The sequence below is a fragment of the Castor canadensis genome, chromosome 4 (assembly GCF_047511655.1).
Source record: "Castor canadensis chromosome 4, mCasCan1.hap1v2, whole genome shotgun sequence".
In the NCBI taxonomy this organism is placed as follows: domain Eukaryota; kingdom Metazoa; phylum Chordata; class Mammalia; order Rodentia; family Castoridae; genus Castor; species Castor canadensis.
In genome coordinates, this window is record NC_133389.1 from 26147652 (window position 1) to 26165635 (window position 17984).

Sequence of the window (17984 nt, forward strand, 5' to 3'; positions counted from 1 at the left end):
AAATGCACACCTATCATTCAGGACATTCCAAGGTTTAAGAGCTCTGAATAAGGAAGCAGAGATAAAGAATGAAGATACATATTTATTATTTCACAATATCACAGCATCTGAGTACACCTTCATTATACTTTCACTGCAGGTTGAAGTCTTCAGAGTGCTTTATACTGTATGCAGCTCAGGCAAGCAGTCAAATAACACAGGGGAATGCAGTAATCAGATGGATAAGCGGCCTCCAAATCCACTTCCTGGAAGTCTTCCTGCAGATTGAAGTGACTTTGGTGGAATTGAGACAATAATGACCTTAATTCCAAAGAGACTGGGTGTCCTTGACCTTTTCCTTCCAATGTCCCAGGCTTGCCATTTCACTGGGTCTGCAGTCTTGTCCACTGAACATGTGCCTCCTACAGAAGCTCATTTGGCAGTTGGTTAAATATTTACTGAAAGGCAGTGAATGTTGTAAATACATATGTTTTATCCACAAAGGTTTTATTTCTAAAACAGGAAAAAGACATGAAAAAGCTAAATAAATTATATAGGATTAGCCTCTATGCCCTACTGCAGCCAGCTCCAAAGACTTCAGGTTATGACATAACGAGTGAGTCCTCCCCCTCGGACCTCTGACAGCCTCCGGCAGTGTCGCAAAATATTCAGGATTGTATAGAACCTCTTGTCAGCTTTCAAAGTCGTGAACTCCTTTATGTCAGCTTCCACTATAAAAAAATGACCTGAAAATAAGGATGTTAGTGATAACTTTTATGTAGTCAACTCTCAAGATGAATCTTTAAGCCATTAAACTATGAACATGAGTGCCATTAATCTTTTTTTTTGGTGGACTGGGGTTTGAACTCAGGGCCCTGAGCTTGCTAGGAAGGTACTCTACCACTTGAGCCATGCCCCTAGCCCTTTTGTTTGCTTTTTAGTTACTTTTCAGCTAGGGTCTTGCTTTTTGTGCCTGGGGCCAGCCTTGGACCTGTGCCTCCAGCAGAGCTGGGATTACAGAAATGAAACACCACATCTGGTTTCCATAAACCATGGAGATATGGTCTCACTAACTTTTTGCCTGGGCTGGCCTCAAACCAGGATCCTCCAGACCTCTGCCTCACAAGCAGCTGGGATTATAGATGTGCCACCACATTTAGCCCACATTTATCATTCTTACTGTCATTATCCAATCAAACTGAGAAACTGGGGCTGGCCAAGTGGCTCAAATGGTAGAGTGCCTGCCTAGCAAGTGTGAGGCCTGGAGTTCAAACCTCAGTGCTGCAAAATTTAAAAATAAATAAAACCTGCAAAAAACCCCCCAAAAACCAAGAAACTGAATTCTTGCTAAAATAATAGTTATTCTAACAACTGAAGCTGCATGATATTTACTGTAGCATTTATCAGTATTGGTATCTCTGAACAACCCACTCTTCCAAACGTGTTACATAGAGGTGGATGACAGTGAGCTCTCTGCCTCATTGGCAAAATGGGATAAAGTACTTGTGAGGACTAAAGCTCCCAGCACACCATCTGGCACACAGTATGACCAACTATTATTGTTGCTATCTGAATTCTCAATGCATGGGTACAGTTCCACAGTAGACTCTCAGGCAGCGTTGCTCAGTCTCACCACTACAGACCTTTTGGGTTGTACCTTTTGGTACAACCTGTGCGTTGTGCGGTGTTTCAGCAGCATCCCTGGCCCCACCCACCAGATACAAAGAGCAATTCCTACCCCACTGGAACCACCAAAGGTATCTCCAGGATGACAATGTCCTCAGTGGGAAAATTGTCTCTGGTTGAGAATTAACTTTCTAGATTTAGAACTTTCTAGGATTAGCTTTGTTCCTCCAAAACAGTTGGCATGTACACAAACATGTGCCATAATTTTACCTTTAGTATCCTTTGTTTCTTCATTAATAAATCTTTGATAGAGATTTCTATTCACAGAATTCATAGATGCTTTTGGCTGATGCATAATCTTGTATTTACCAACCACTGCCTTGTTGATTTCTTTAATGACATCATTAATTTGACAATAGGTTAAGCGAGACTTCATGTACCTGAAAAAAGTATATTTTTAAATCATCACACAAATTATTTTCTTTGAAAAAAAATCTAAGCATGATGACTTCATATAGTATCAAAGTACCCTACTGTAAAACCAATTTTATGTCAACTTTCAAATAGACTAGACACATCTCAACAGCTGAAAACTTAGACATGACAACGTATCAGTGCCTAACTTCCCTAATTATATCCGGATACATTCATCCACTCTCTACCTATGCTGTATTAATATTAAAACTTAAAATAAGCTTTCAAGTTCTAATTCAAATGGACTGAATAACTACAAGATATGTTTATTTAAACATTTAAAAATGTGTGCAAATAAAAGAAAATTTTAAATGTTGATTAAGTGTACTATTGATAGCACTCTTTTTTGAAAAACATGCATTCTGAAAAGGAAAAAAGGAGGAAGAAGCAAAAGGCCAAAAGGCAAGATAAAAGATGACACAGACCACAAGGAAGACAGTGGTAACTAAAACTGACAGAGCCGGCTACAGGGGAACGCCAGCACAGAGAGAGTGGGGCTTCTGATTTTCAGCTGCAAGGGCTGGGAACCACTGCAGAGCCATGCTCCTTTCGACTGGCTAGCTCAAATTCCTTTAAAGTGGGCCCTTTCACTCTGAAGTCCCTCATCCACCTGGATCTCACTCTTGCCTGTCCTCTGGTCACCATGGAGCCAGTCTTACGATATAAAAATAGGATAATTGATTTTGAGGGATCTAAACACCAAAACCAAAATTCAATGATCTGCCCCAATTTTCCCACAACAAATTGTCCTTCACCTCTCCTCAGAGTGGCAGTGTTTCAATTAAAAGCTCTTTAATGCAAAATAATACAGGAACTTTTATTTAAAGGAGAATGTCTGTATTTAAAAAAAAATCCATTTTTTAAATTCTTTTCTAAATTCACTTTTGCAGCCCTGTTTTTTCCAAGCAAAATTTTCAAACTCCTGATGCTTGGCTTTCCCCAACATACTTCAGAATGCCTCATCCTCTCAATTCTCACCTTCAGTCCCAATATCTACCCCAAATCTGTGCCCTCAGTATTAATTTTTAAAATAAATAGAAGTCCTATGCTTGGGATACATTCTTAGTTATCCTAATCTTCTAACTTTACCTCTCATTCATTAACTAGCTCCTTAGTTTAAAAATGAATATTCCACATGACTATTCTCATTTCCTTCCTTCATCTCTTCACAGAAGCAGTTCCTCAATACCCCTTCACTCAACTGTTCCTTCTAGCCATTTGCTCTTCACACTGGTCCACGTGGTAAGCAGAAACAATTACAACCAAAAATGAATAGCATCAAAGTGTCAACCCAGTCTTCTTTCCTAAACAATGGGAGGGAGAAAGACAACACAGGGGAATGGGAGGTTGAATATGACCAAAGTACATTATATATGTCAAAATGAAAACGTCAAAATGAAACCCATTATTTTGTATATTAATATACACTAATAGAAATCATTTAGAACAAAAGAACAAAGTAAACATCAGAAGCAGACTCAGAAATGAAAGAGATGTGAGAAGTATGAAAAAGTATGTTTAATATGCTAAGGGCTTTAATTTTAAAAGGACAAAATGAAAAAATAGATGGGTAAAGTAATCAGAGATGGAAACTCCAGAATCAAAAGGAAATGCTAAAAAAAAAACCTCAGAAACAGAAATGAAGGTGCGCTGGTGAGCTCATGGACAGACTGGACTTAGGTAAGGAATGAAGTGACCAAAACATCCCAAGATGAGATGCAAAGAGGGAAAACAAAGCAAAAACAAATAAAAATATACCACAAAATCCAAGAACAGTGACACAATTAGAAATGGTATGAAAACACATAATGGGAATACCAGGAGGAAAAGAAAATATATGCAAAGAACTCTAAAAACTAAACAATAATAAAATAAACAACCCCACTTAAAAAAAAAAGCTAACAACCTGAATAGACACCTCACCAAAGCAGATACACAGATGGTAAACAAGAATATGAAAACATGTTCACTATCGTAAGCATACGATCCAGCAATCAGGTGCAAAGTATTTAACCAAATGAGTTGAAAACTTAGATCCACACTAAGCCCGTGCATGAAAGGCACTTATAGTGTCTTTGTTCATAACTTCCCCCAAACTGGAAGAAACTAAGACATCCTTCAGTAGGTGAAAGGATAAATAACTGTGATTCATCAGACAATGGGATGTTATTTGGTGCTAAAATGAAATAAGGTATCATGCCATAAAAAAAACATGAAGAAGCGTAAATCCATATTGCATAAAAGAAGCTTGTCGGAAAAGGCTACATACTATAAGAATACATCTATGTGACATTCTGGAAGTGGCAGTGAAAAGATCAGTGGTTGCCTGGGGCTCAGTGAGAGAAATAGAGATAGCGAGCACAAGACACACAAGACAGTGAAAGTCTTTGATGACACTGCAATGACATGGATGACGCTCTGAAAGTGAAATAATCATGCCCTTTGCCCCAGAAACTCTCTTCCTAGGACCCTGTACTAAGGAAGTAAGGAGCGCAAAATAAACTTCAGTAAAAGAAATCTCACCATACCATTATATGTAACAATGAAATCAACCCAAAATCTTATTTAGAGAATGCTTAAATAAATTATACAATCACCACATAAAATATTGTAAAGTTATTAAAATCCAAATTTTTAATGATAGAAAAATCCTCATGATAAAATAAATAATTGTATTTAGAGTATAACCACAGCGTATTAACAATCTGAAATACCTGTCACATATATGTAATTAAATAAAATCTGGTACCTGAATGCTAGAATTAGAAATGAATTTTGTTTTCTGAATATAAATACTGTCTAACAACATACATTATTTGTAATAGAAATAACAAAAAATGTCACACAATATAAAACTTGTAAGTTAAACCAAGCCCTGGAATTATGAGAATTAAGAACATGAAATTCCATAACTGGTTCTCCCATTGTTGCTATCAGTAAAAAACAAAGGTACTCTCCCTTCAGGGGAGGCACCATGTCTTCTCATTTCTGTGTTCTCAGTGACAGGGCTTAGAATACAGCACAGGCTCAAACGAGTGTGTATGACAAGAGACAAATGGAAACACACCAATTTCCTTAAAATTACAGCACAACTGAGGTTACTTCTAAGATGTGTTTGGGAAATCCGTATCACAGAATGGTCCTAGAGAAGACCTAGGCAACAAACAGACCCATTGCTATGAAAACGGGTTTTACAACTAAACAGAAAATACAACTTTAAGCACTTTCCTGCCTTTTCACAGTACAATGTAAAACTATACACAAGATCAGTTATTTGAACACAGCACACAATTAATATCATGCCTTCTGATTTAAACAATCAAGTATGTTGATTATTAAAAAGCTGAACATTAAAATTTATCTTCAGTACTTACGCAGGAACACTGTTGAAATCATCAGTAGTTATAAACAGCATTTCTTTAATACTTCTTTCTTTTGCAGGCTTCTTTACAGGTGCAGGTTCTTCAACTTTGACCCGTTCTTCAGGGTCATGATCTGTTCCGTTAACTCTACCGAGTAAAGATGTACATGTGTACAAGCAATTGTTAGGATTAAGCAGCGCACTGGAAATTTTTCAACTGAAAATAATCAACCTTAAACACATGCCTCATTCTGTTATTTTATAACCAACATTTGTTTCTATCCCTACCCCTTCCCGATGAAAATGTGAACTGTGAAGGAAATGTTGAAATCTTCAGAATTATGGCTATCTCTATTTACGTACACATCTGAAACATGGTATATGCATATCGTCTGTCCCATGGCTCCTCATAGTCAGCATAGGTAAAGTTGAACCATCTTAACCCCTACTTAGCTTCTCTCCCTGACTGCCCTTGTTCTGAAGCTGGAAGCATCAGTCATCTCCATTTATTATAATGTATTCTGTTAGTAGGTAGTGCCAGTCACTGACTATTGCAGACTCATTTTAGTTGCCAGCAATGAGTATGGGTAGCCACTGGATTCAGTCTGCCCAATTTTATTCAGTGAGAGCCTACTACAGCTCCCACTAGCAAATGGAGCCTAGAAACAGACTATAGCTTTTAGGTTTACCTGCCAGTGAAGGAACAGACCTCTGCTGCTATAGTGCTTAAAAGAAAATACCAGACACAGAAAACTGAAAATTCAATACAGAATAAATCCAAGAAAATGCCCAGAAAGATGACAAGTGGTGATTCTATTCATTAATGAGAACAAGGGAGAGGAGAGAAACAAAAGCCTTCAGAGGTAGAATGCAGACAATGGCTAAGAGAGAGAAAAGGCAAAGATGGCAAGTCCCTGCCTGTGTGATGGAAGCAGTGGGTAAAGACAGCTACTAACTCTCTTCAGTCTCAGACTTGCAAAACTTCAGGAGGAAAGAGCTCCCTGATCACATTCTCAGCAGGCTATGAGATCACCATTGGAGTTGGACATTTGAGCACTGACAGTGGAGTTGGGTAAGCAGGAGTAAAAGAGCTTTGGGGAGACACTTGTAGTTAAGGGAGTGCAGAAAGGAAGGAGGCAGCTGCATCCTAGATCCAGGATGACAGACAAGGAAGCACAGAGGCAGTGTGGAAAACGCATCTCAGAACTAAGGGGTAAACAAAGAGCGATCTGGAAAGCAGACTCAGGCTGGAGAGGGACTTTTGACCTCTTTGTGACCCGTAAGCCATCAGTTTTGCAAGCATGGTGGTAATGACAGCAGAAAGCCAAACAGGACTTCTGAGAGAAAGGCAAGCACAAACATACTGTCAGTGAACAGAAAGAACAGAATAGAAATTAGAGGGGAAAAGGCTAAGTTGATCGCTCTTTTGGTTATTTTTTCCAAAGAGTTCACCAAGCTTATTCTTACCCTAAGGCAATGGTCAGAGGAGGTTTTGCACACAGGACAAAATCTTGGCAACATCTGGAGACCTCTGCATGTCACAACTGCATAAGGAGGAAGGATGCAACTGGTATCTAGTGGCTGGGATCAGGGATGCCCTATTCTCACAACAAAAAACTTTCCTACCTCAGCCACTGGGCTGAGGTTGAAAAACAGTGCTAAGGGAAAGAACCAGTAGGAAAAAGCCTATGGAGAACCATGCTCAGGAGAGGAGGCTTCCCTCAGAGATACAGGATAAGGAATCCAGTGAAGATGTAAGAAATATTATTTCTAATGCAAGAGATGAAAAAACTGAATAATCACTGACAAAAATTGCAAGTCAATGATAGAGCAGATGGCTTTGAGGTATTTGTTTCCAGGGGTTTCTAAGCTCAAACAGCAAGAACAGTATCAGTACACTTACAGGCTCTGGGTTGCTTGCATTTGAGGCAAATGGGAAGGAATGTTTTCTTTAAGATGCTCCACATCTTTATAATCTTCTTCCAGAGATTCACAGAGCTCCTAAAATTTAAAAAATGCTCATGAACAAGCAGAGTTTTGGGGCTGGGGTGTACAGTGGTAGAGCACTTGCCTGGCAGGTATGGGGTCCTGAGTTCCAGCCCCAGTGCAGGGGAATTAAAAAAAATTGGCTTCTACACTGTTTTTAAATGGTGACAAAATATTTTTCTCAGCAAACAATCACTACAATCACATTACAACTATGAGGCAGTATTGAGTTTTAAGTCTTTCCCCAGTAACTTTAACTTTGGGACGTAACTAAGAAACAGATGAAAGATGGATGTTTTTTATTCTGGTAAACTGCTTTTAGCACACGTTCCCCATGTCACCTGTGTTGATGGTACCAGAGCAATGATAAGCACACGATGACCTCCACCCAACATTCATTCACTTTAACAAAAATTTCTATTTTATCATAACTGATTTTGGGTGTTTTCAGGTTTGTTTTTTTAAAATGTCTTTATTTAATTTCTACTGTAACTTGAGGCAACGAACTCATGCAAATTTTAACAGGGAAAATACTCTGTACCTTTGGGTTCCTGTCATCTGGAACAGGAACAGAAATCTCAAATAGCCTTCAGTTCTCAAGTGAATGTTCTCTAGACCCACACCTAACACTGGGTATTCTTGGATAGGTCAGAATTGAAATAGCAATAATGATTTCCATTTCAAATGTATGATGTCTTTCTTTTAAAGAGCTGACTGACAAAGACACTGGCTTCATTTTAACTAATAGTAGGACAGGCATAACCATACAGCTGGAAAACCTTTACAGCCCCTAAGGATTCCAAGGCCGAATGCAGCTGGAGAAGCCACCTTGTTCAATCCCATTAAACACTCCAATGGCTCTAATAGTAACTGAGATAATGGTACAGACTATTTTCTCATTAGGAAAAACACAAGCACTTTTATTAGCTGAAGTCAATTAGATGTCTTATTTAGAATGAAATGTGCATGTGAGTGAAACTCAAGTTTTTCTTGACTGAAGAATCCTTACGTTACATTTTATAAAAACACAGAAATGCAAAAATAGAAGAGAGTTAAGAAAAAGTCCAGTATTATTTTTCAAATGAATATCCTGAGATCCCAAGAAGTATAAAGACTTTCTTGGGGTGTCGGCAAGAACCAAGGGCAGCCAAGGTGAGACTCCACAGGTCCTCACCCAAGGCAAGTATTCTCTATACACTGCTATCCCAAGGCATGCTTTATTTACATTAAACCTGCCGAGAATTATTTAGAAACCCTCCTTTTTAGTTCAATGTCCCTGGCCATCAGAATGAAAAAAGAAATAGCTGTGGAGGTCTGGATTCTCTGGGAACATAACATAAATGGCACTCTATACCATAATTACATACAAGCTAAGAACATTATAACCCTAAAGAATCCTTGCAAATGACTTGGTGATCAGGGAGTTGGTATCCATTGCCTTTTTATGTTGTTTCTTCATTTGAAAAACATTACCTTCAGTGAAGCGTTAGTTTGTTCTTGAAACTGAATTTCCAATTCGAATTTATTTAGAAGTTCATTTACTACAATGATCTCATCTCCTATTTTATTTAACATTGTCTTCAAGGCAGGCTCTTGACCTGTTATAAACAAAGATAAAATGGAGGACAAAGTATATAGCAAAACAATATATGAGTACCCATGTGGACAAAGCTATGACTTAGACACACTTGGGCAAGAGAAAGGACTGTTCCTTCAGCCCTAGCACCTGCCTCCATGGATAATCATAGGCCTGTTTCTAAGTAGTTTGTAAGAGGAGGATGGAGAAGTAGGCACAAAGTGTTCCCTGTAGCTTTTGGTTCTTTTAAATTCCTTCACTACAATGAAACACCTAGAAATACTAAACAAGCACCCATATATATACACCTAGCTGAGCATTCATAAGAAGAAGGTAAATCTGCAAGGGTTCCTATGTAAAGAGGGACCCACAGAGAAGGTGGCAGATGTGAGTAGATGCTGTCACGGTCCTAGTCCAGGGTGGGGAGCGAGGCTAAAGCAGAGGGAGTCAGACTCAGCAACTGCATAGACTTGACCTTAATGGGGATAAGATCCCAGGCTTTGTGGCTTCAAAACAGGGCTGGAGTGGCTCAAGTGGTACAGTGCCTGCTTAGCAAGCATGAGGCCCTAAGTTCAAACCCCAGTACTGCCAAAAACATAAAATAAAATAAAAATGAGGCTTCAAAACAAGGTGTTGGAAATGACAATCTCAAATAAGGCCAGAACCAAACTTCAGATGGGGTAAAAGTACAACCTGAAAAATTCTAATAACTAATGTGACCTGGCCCTCAGGAGCGTTAGGGTTAAAGCTGAGGGGAATTCTCTTTGGGAATCTATAATATAGATCTGGGATTTATAGTTACGCTGCTCGAAACTAATCAGGCTGGGTACAGTGGCTCATGCCTGTAATTTCGGCTATTTAGGAGGTGGAGGCCAGCCCAGGCAAAACGTTAGCAAGACCCCATCTCAACCAATAAGGGGCGTGGTTCACACTTACAATACTAGCTACACAGGAGGCATAGGTAGAAGGATTATGGTCAGGCTGGCTGAGGCAAAAACAGATCTTATCGAAAAATAATTAATGCAAAAAGGGCTGGAGGTATGGTTTAAGTGGTAGAGCCAGTGTGAGGCTCTGAGATCAAACTCTAGTACTGCCAAAAACAAAAACAACAAAAAACTCCTAATCAGAAATAGGTAACACAGAAAGTCACAGGCTGGTGATAACCCTGGATTTGGTGTCTGTTAGAAACAAACACAAGACATTTGTATAAAGTATCATGTTTTCATACTTCCAGTCCACCTCCTAACACCTCTCTCTAATTTCACAGATTTGAAAAGGCACTGAGAGTTCCTTCCTCACTAGAAAGAAATTTTTAAAAATTTAAGGGCAAGACAAAAGCATAGGGGGAAAAATAAAACCTATCTTCATAATTAAATCTTTACTGTACTTCTGACAAACAATGAAATACACATACATAAAGCACCATAGGGCCATATATACAGATTATGAAGGCAGTAGAGGGAAAAGGCTAGAAGCTCCCAAGCCTTGCTGCTTGTTGTTACTGTGAAGATACGTAGAGGTACATGGAAACAGGCTTAGCACTGTCTGGAACCTCGTAAAGCACTGTAGTTTTCTAACTGAGCAATACTAGCTGTATTTGACACTCAGCTCATAACAACTAAAACAAGTTAGTAAAGAAAAAAAAAGAGTACTGATGACTCTAAGAAAAATTTCAGAGGGCTAAATAACCAGTTCAGTGCAGTGTATCTTTCTTAGTCACCCTGTAGAGGCTTCTTTACTGATTTGTAGTAACATAATCAACTTAGCCAATTCATACTTTTGGTAGTTACAGCAGCCAAGATGGCAGATCAACTACCAGATTTCCTCAAACAGGCTATGGAAACGAACAAATTAATTCTCCCCATCTTTACACTGACAGTTGTCCAATATGGAGTGATCTCCAGCCAGCCTCATGCTTTGGTAGGATCATTTGAATCTAGTTTTATAGCTTTCCAAATTATATCTGTTCATTCAACAGTAATCATGCTCTCAGAAAGAGAATCTAAAGAAAACTGACTATTAAAATTCTCAAAGTCCTTTCTAGATTTTTTTTTTTTTTTTAAAATAAAAGAGGCATATAAGTAGAAAGAGTATTACGCTGGGAATTAAACTGTCAGCTGGGAGCGGTGGCTCACATCTACAATCCTAACTATTTGGGAGGCTGAGCCTCAAAGAATTGCTGCTGCAGGCCAGCCCAGGCCACTGCAAGACTCCATCTCAACCAACAGCTGGGCTAGGTGGCATACACCTGTCATCCCAGCTAAGGTGGGAAGCATAAATTGGAGGATCCCAGTCCAGGCCAGCAGGGCAAAAAAACAAGACCCTATCTCAATAACCAGACCAAAAAGGGCTGGAGGCATGGCTCAAGCAGTAGAGCACCTGCCTAACAAGCACCCTGAGTTCAACCCCGAGAACTGCCAAAAAAAAAGGACTCAGAAACTGTCATCCTACCAGAGCACTCATAAGCTGGGGGCCCTGTCAAGGCACTTGACTTCTTAGTCTTGGTTTCCTCGGGTATGAGATAAAGAAGCTTGCTAAGATGAGCTCACAGTGCCTGGCTTTAACTTTCTATGGAGTATGTGAACCCTAAAGCATGAAATGAATGAGTCTCCTTTATTAGAAGTTCTCAAGAAAGGACTGAGGAATATCAAATCCCTAGGAGGCCATGTGTCATTCGAGAAGGTCTATCTAACAGTTTCATATTTGGGGGGGGGACCCTTTAAGCTATCAAATTCATAATTTAAACAAAAGTTCAACATGATCTTCCCAGCAGATGGAATTCTATCTATTAAGAAATCTTTAACTCTCCTAGACATGGCTGGGAAACATTGTTTTTAAAACATTTTAGACACAACAGGGATCATCTGTTTCTTTGAACTTCATTGCATTACTCTTTTCAGCATATCAAAATATTTTTGAAGATGGTTACGACCTCCAACTTCTAAAAAAGTTAAATTCATTTTCAAGTATCTGTTTTGTAGTGATATTGAGACAAGCCTCAAAGCAGGCTGAGAGATGGTTCATGGGTTACTTCCATCTCTCTAGAGTTTTTCCACGTCAGTTCCCCCCGCCCCTTGCTTTATAGTATATCCATTTAGTTACAGAACCATGGATGGCAAATACTCTTCACCTCTTACTATGATGGTTTGGGGCTTTGGCTCAAGTAGTGGAGCACCTGGTTAGCAAGTGTGAGGCCCTGACTCACTAAGAAAAACATAATAAAACTAATGAATATTCAGCTCCTTATTCAATGTGTCCTCTGTACTGTTCAAAAGAGTGATACTGGAGTTCTTTAAAAAAAAAAAAAAACACTATTCAAAATCTAAAATTACCTTCGTAGGACGCAATCAAAATGTGTTTAGTAGATCCAAAATCAGTAAGTCTCTTTTACTTACCAAGATTTCTTAATGACAGCGTTTTTTTAATATTGTCAATCTTTTCATTAACATGTGAGCATAACTGCTCCAGATCTGAGGAGTCCATTCTTCAAGCGTCTGGAAAACAAAAAAACCCAAAACACAGCTAAGCACATTCGTTGAGAGAGCGTGAGCGAGAGAAATTTCTGTTCATTTTCAAAATCCAAAAATGGTAAACACTGAGTAAATTACATTTCCTTGAAAGGAACGTACAAAATTCAAGAGTAATTTCTTTGAATTCTACGAATTTCAGTTTCTAACCAAAGCACAGCACTGGCAAGCCTTAGAGCCTTCTGAAGTCGATGGGTCTTACACCAGGGTTCGGGAGATAATCCTGGGTCATTTCCTTAGGGGTTCGGGAAGACAAAAGCACTATTTATGCACAAGACAACATCAGTACTTCTTTACAAAGGCAAAAATACACGTGCATTTTAAAGAAACACGGCAATTTCAAAATGGGCCTAGGGAAGCGTTTTTCCCACGGGATGGGTGGGTGGGGGCGGGGATTATCACAGTTGGGGTCGGCAAGAAGGCGGAGTCCCGGGTCACTCCAGAGTCAGTGCCAATGGCGGATCCCGAGCGTCCACCCTGCTAAGCCCAGCATAGGAACGCCACGCCACGCCACGCCGCGTCCTCCGCCGGCCCCGCGCGGTCCTGCGCCCCGACCTGCCGAGCGAGCGCTGCCTCCGCTGCTTCCGAGGTGGGGATCCCCAGTGCCAGACTTCAGCCTCACGCGGTCCGGGAACTAAGCACCCACAAAGTCGCGAGTTACGCGGGAAGCCGGGAGCAAAATTCAAACAGCCCGCCGGAAACGACGTCACGCAGACGCACAGAGCGCACCCAGAGCGCAGGCTCGGCGGCACGTTTCCGGCTCACCCAGGGCACGGATGGGCGGGAGGGCGGGGGCGAGGGCTAGGTGGGCGGGGGCTAGGTGGGCGGGGCCAGAGAGGGGCGGGCTAGGGGCGGGGCCAAGCCCGGGGCTTTAAAGGGCGGTTTCTCCAACCCCGACACGTTCCCATTTGATGTGAATCAGTCGCTTGGTTGTACCAGGAGCCAAGGGTTCCAGAGATAAAATGGCAAACTGACGCTGGTTCTCAAACTCTGCTCCGCAGAGAGTCAACCAGGAGCGGTATTTACAAATCTCAATGGCTAGGCACAAATCAATGAGATCAGACTTTCCCCGTGAGGCCCACGCTTTAGTATGTTTTCAAAATACCCCCAAATAACTCCAAAACGTAGCCAGGTTTGTGAGCTAAAAGTGACAGCGTCTTTCAGGGCTTCCAAGCTTTGTAAAGGAAAATACAGATTTACAATAAGATGGGAAAAGCGTCCAAAGCTAGAGTGGTAGTGCTGTAGGAAACTCATACAGAGACACGGGACTCTGAGGTGAGGAAGCAGCACTTCCTTGTACAGCACAGACTCAGCGGACTCGTGTCCAAAGGCTGAGCTCGAGAACAAAGGGGTCTCACCTTATATACCCTTGCAAGCAGGTTACAGAAGCAAGAAGCAAGGTTTAACCCATGTGTGGTTGCATGCAACTCTATTGGCAATGTCACCCCCAGTGCTATGTGACCTTCACGTTTAGATTCTTTAAGTTTTATCTCCCTGCTATGCCATCCTCTCCCCCTGCTGCATTATCAGAATACAGGCCTGTCTGTTTTTTTTTCTGGTCCTCCTCCCTGCTACAGTACCCGGGTTCCTTCTAGCTTTTGTTTCTGCCATTCACACACCATACATTTAGCCTTCAGTTGCCTGTGGTGCCACACCACCCTTCCAGTCCCAGCCATCATGTCTTTGTTCCAGGCAACAGAAAAGAGAAGGAGGAAATGGTGATGGCAACAGACCTAGCACCTTTAAAGCGTTTCCCTGGAAGCTGCACCCAGTACTTTCTGTCTACTTTTCCCTGGTCACTGATATCTGCAAAGGTAACCCCCCCAAAAATTACAAATTTAATCTAGACAGTTACCTGCATTCTCAAGACTATAGGAGTTCTATTTGTGATGGAAATAAGAGCATAGATACTGAGTAGATAATGGAGTTCAAAACATGACACCCCCAAATATGCCATTCCGATATATTATTTTTAGTTAAAGGCATTTGAAAAACAGCAGATACAAAAAAGGCACACCACCTTCCCTTCTCTTCCTGAAAGTAGGAGATCCGACTTCCATGTGAAAGATGACTTGATGTGCCAAGTGGAAAGAAACATTTTATCACTAGAGATGGGAAGTCAAAGCCAAGAGAAAAGTGTACAAATAACCTTGTTAAACTAACCCTTCTCTTCCTAGTCACTTCTCCATTATTAACTACCTTAGCCAAAGCCCCTTGTCATGTCACATAATCACCATTTAGTACTCTTTGTACAATTTAGTATATAAGCATTGGATTCTAAGCAGGTCCTTGGGTCTTTATTTTCTGGTAAGAGCTCCCAAGTACGTGTGAAAAAAATACATTAAAATATGTGTTTTTTCTCTTGTTAATCTGTTTTTGTCTCAGTCCCAGTCAGAGACTCTAGAACAGTGGAAGAAAATGTTACCTCCTTTACATAGGCAAATAGACCACTTATGTTTATTGTTTTTACCTTATGAGGATTTTGGGGAAGGCAGTGAAGTAGAAAACACCAGAATCTGTCTCCCAGCTTAGACAACAATTATACTGGCAAAAACTGTTTCATGTTACTATTTTGAAACTCTGGAGTCTACCAAAGTCTTGAAACTTCCAGGAGAAAGCTTGCATGGTAAATTGTGGCTAATTTCCATTAATTATAGTTATTATCACAGTAGCAGCTCCCCATCTTCCACTTTCAGCCCTGTGACAGGCAGCTGTGTGCGTGTTTCTGGGAAGCCTGCACCCAGCTAGCAGAAGCCAGGAGTACAAAAGGGTCCCTGGGTTCCAAATATCTAGAATCTGAGCTCTGGATACTGCTTGCTCTTTAAAACAACTATGAGGGGAGGGGTACTTGCTTGCTTGTCTGTTTTGCAGTACTGGATATTGAACCTAGGACCTGGTGATGTGGGCAGAGGAAGGGGTGGAGATGGAGATGTATTAGAGGCAGGTAAGAATAAAACCAAAACCTCTACCTATCATGATTCTTTTTTGGCAGTACTGGGATTTGAACTTTGGGGCCTTACAATTGCTAGTTAGTTAGTCACACTACCACTTGAGCCACACCCCCAGCCCTTTCTGGCTTAGAAGTTTTGGAATAAGATCTCACATTTATGCCCAGGATGGCATGGACACAATACTATTTATACTTCCCAAGAAGCTGGGATAACAGGTGCACACCCCCACACCTATCTTTTTATTGGTTGAGATGGGGGTCTTTTTGCCCAGACTGGCCTTGAACCAAGTTCCTACCAATCTCAGCCTCTCAAGTAGCTAGAATTACAGGTGTGAACCACAGGTTCCAAGCTTGAAAAGTGTTCTTAAAAAAACAATTTAGGTTAAAGCCACTGAAATGGCCCAAAGAACTAACAGAAATTGTAGAAGCATTACTTACAATATGGTCCCATTTTTATAAAAAAAAAAAATCCACCTCTACTCTTCTGCCTACAGCTCTTTCCGTTCCTCTCTAGCTATTGCTTTAATCACGTACATGATTAAGAAGATTGTGTGAAATGGTATCCAACTAAGAGTAATTAAGATTACTTGTGGGCAGTGAGATATGGTGTGACATTTTTATTTTGAGATTTGCATTTTGATGTAAAAAATTTTATATTCAAGTCTCCATTATTTTACTGAAAAAGTAAAACAGCATGGGTTTTCTTTTAAGAGGGAGGTTGGATTGGAAACAAATATGCCAAGAAGGTTAACAATAGTTACATATAATGCTATTCATAATATATAATTTTTTCCTGCCTTTTTCAATATATATTTGGTCTTCACATCCATGGACTTAACTAACCACAGATCAAAAATATGTGAAAAAATTGTGCCAGTATTAAACTGGGAAACTTTTTTTCCTTGTCCTCATTCCCTAAAAAGCCCTGTCTTTTTTAAAATTCATTTATTCATATGTGCATACATTGTTTGGGCCATTTTTCCCCCCAAGCACAGTCTTTAGGGAATGATTTGCTTTACATTGAATTAGGTATTATAAGTAATCTAGGTATGACTTAAGTATGTGGGAGAATTGCACAGGTTATATGCAAATGCTCTGCCATTTTACATAGAAGACTTTAGCATCCGAGCATTTTGGTATCTCTGGGGGAGAAAGGGGTTCCTGGAACCAGTTCCCTATGGATTACAATGAATGACTGTACGTAAATAAAATACACTCTGTTTTAGTTAGATCAGGATGCTATAACAAAATACTATAGACTGGTGGGTGAAACAACAGACATTTATTTTTATACTTCTGGAGGCTGGAAGTCCAAGATCAAGGTGTCAGTTATCTGGCTCCTGGTGAGGTCCATCTTCCGGACTTGCAGATAGCTGTGTCCTCCCATGAGATGGTGGGGGAATCTTCCTCTCCTTAGAAGTCCACTCATCTTGTTATATTACCGCCCTACCCTTACATAATCTTATTTAAAGTTAAGATGTCCTATACACGTCTCCACATTTACACATGAATTTTGGGAAGGTACATACACAATTTTTTAGTATGAAAGACTAACCTTTTATGTCTGTAGCTACTGGAGCCCTACATCCTAATGTGACAGCATGTGGAGGGAGCACAAGATGAGAGGGCCATCTGCCCACTGAAGGAAGTAGACAAAGGCACACATGACAAAATTTACATACTGATTTTTCAATAACAAGGAGAAAATCTGTCCTCATTCTAGTTCACATACTGTAGAGGATGGCTGCTGCACGTGGGGGTACAAAATGCCCAACCCAAACAACAACGTTTGAACAATGCCTTTAGTCTTGGCAGGCTGTAGGTGGGCCAACTTGAGAGACACTCAGCTGGCTGCAAATCAGAGCATCGGTTTGTACTCAAAGGAAGAAGGCATGTACTAATATAGCAGCTTTGAAGTCAATGTTTCTCCTGTTTTTTATAAACAGAGATGGCGTTTTAGCACCTTTTGCCACATGCTTAATTCACACAAAGGAAAAGAGTAAACACACACAGTATCATTCAAGGTCTTGGCAAGAAACAGATGGAAAACTCAAACTGAATCATTGAAGGAGAATTTAACTGAGGAGGATACTTAAAATGTGTAGGCAGACATTTCCAAAGACAAAAGTGATGGTGCAGTTCTCTGAAGCTTCAAACCTAAGGGACAGCTATTTTCCATAGGTCATGTGATAGGGGGACAGCTCTATGGAAGGGGTTGCCTGACAAGATCTGTGGCCTCTGCTACAGGTTCAAAGCACACCTGGTGAGAGAAAAAACACCAACTTCCATTATCCAGCTGCCTATAGATCTTTTGCTGATAACCCCAACCCCACTGAATGAACCCAACCTGAAGCCAGAAGGCAAAGGAAATGCTCCAAACAATCCTTGCAGGTCAGGTCATTTCCCCAGGAGTCCCCAATGCTGACCTCACTGTCCAAAGACTGGATCAAAACCATGGAGTGAGGCTCTTGAGGGGTCAATGAATGACAGCCAATTTAAACACTT

The 17984-nt window shown here is 40.5% G+C and overlaps 1 protein-coding gene across 3 annotated transcripts; it reads right to left on the minus strand.

Annotated features, from left to right (window-relative positions):
- Positions 1 to 62: 62 nt before the first annotated feature.
- Ska1 (spindle and kinetochore associated complex subunit 1) lies at positions 63 to 13237 on the minus strand. 3 transcript variants are annotated; one of them, XM_020178182.2, is made up of 7 exons: positions 13085 to 13237; positions 12398 to 12496; positions 8900 to 9024; positions 7344 to 7441; positions 5454 to 5588; positions 1876 to 2045; positions 63 to 725 (listed from the first exon to the last, which is right to left on the minus strand). In XM_020178182.2, exons 2-7 carry the CDS (start codon positions 12483 to 12485, stop codon positions 577 to 579), a joined length of 765 nt encoding a protein of 254 aa, XP_020033771.1. In that variant the 5' UTR covers positions 12486 to 12496; positions 13085 to 13237; the 3' UTR covers positions 63 to 576. The 3 variants fall into 3 exon arrangements, with proteins under 3 accessions (XP_020033771.1, XP_073925936.1, XP_073925935.1); XM_074069835.1 differs by lacking the exon at positions 13085 to 13237 and adding an exon at positions 12680 to 13006; XM_074069834.1 differs by lacking the exon at positions 13085 to 13237 and adding an exon at positions 12632 to 13006.
- Between the last annotated feature and the right edge of the window lie 4747 nt (positions 13238 to 17984).

What these genes read in the sequence shown, in the direction of transcription:
- Ska1 (XM_020178182.2), bottom strand. Translation starts at nt 12,485, where the DNA reads ATGGACTCCTCAGATCTGGAGCAGTTATGCTCACATGTTAATGAAAAG. An exon ending in AAACTAACGCTTCACTGAAG is followed by an intron (nt 7,442 to 8,899) that starts GTAATGTTTTTC and finishes TTTAAATTTTAG; the next exon opens with GAGCTCTGTGAATCTCTGGA. An exon ending in AGAAACAAAGGATACTAAAG is followed by an intron (nt 726 to 1,875) that starts GTAAAATTATGG and finishes CCTTATTTTCAG; the next exon opens with GTCATTTTTTTATAGTGGAA.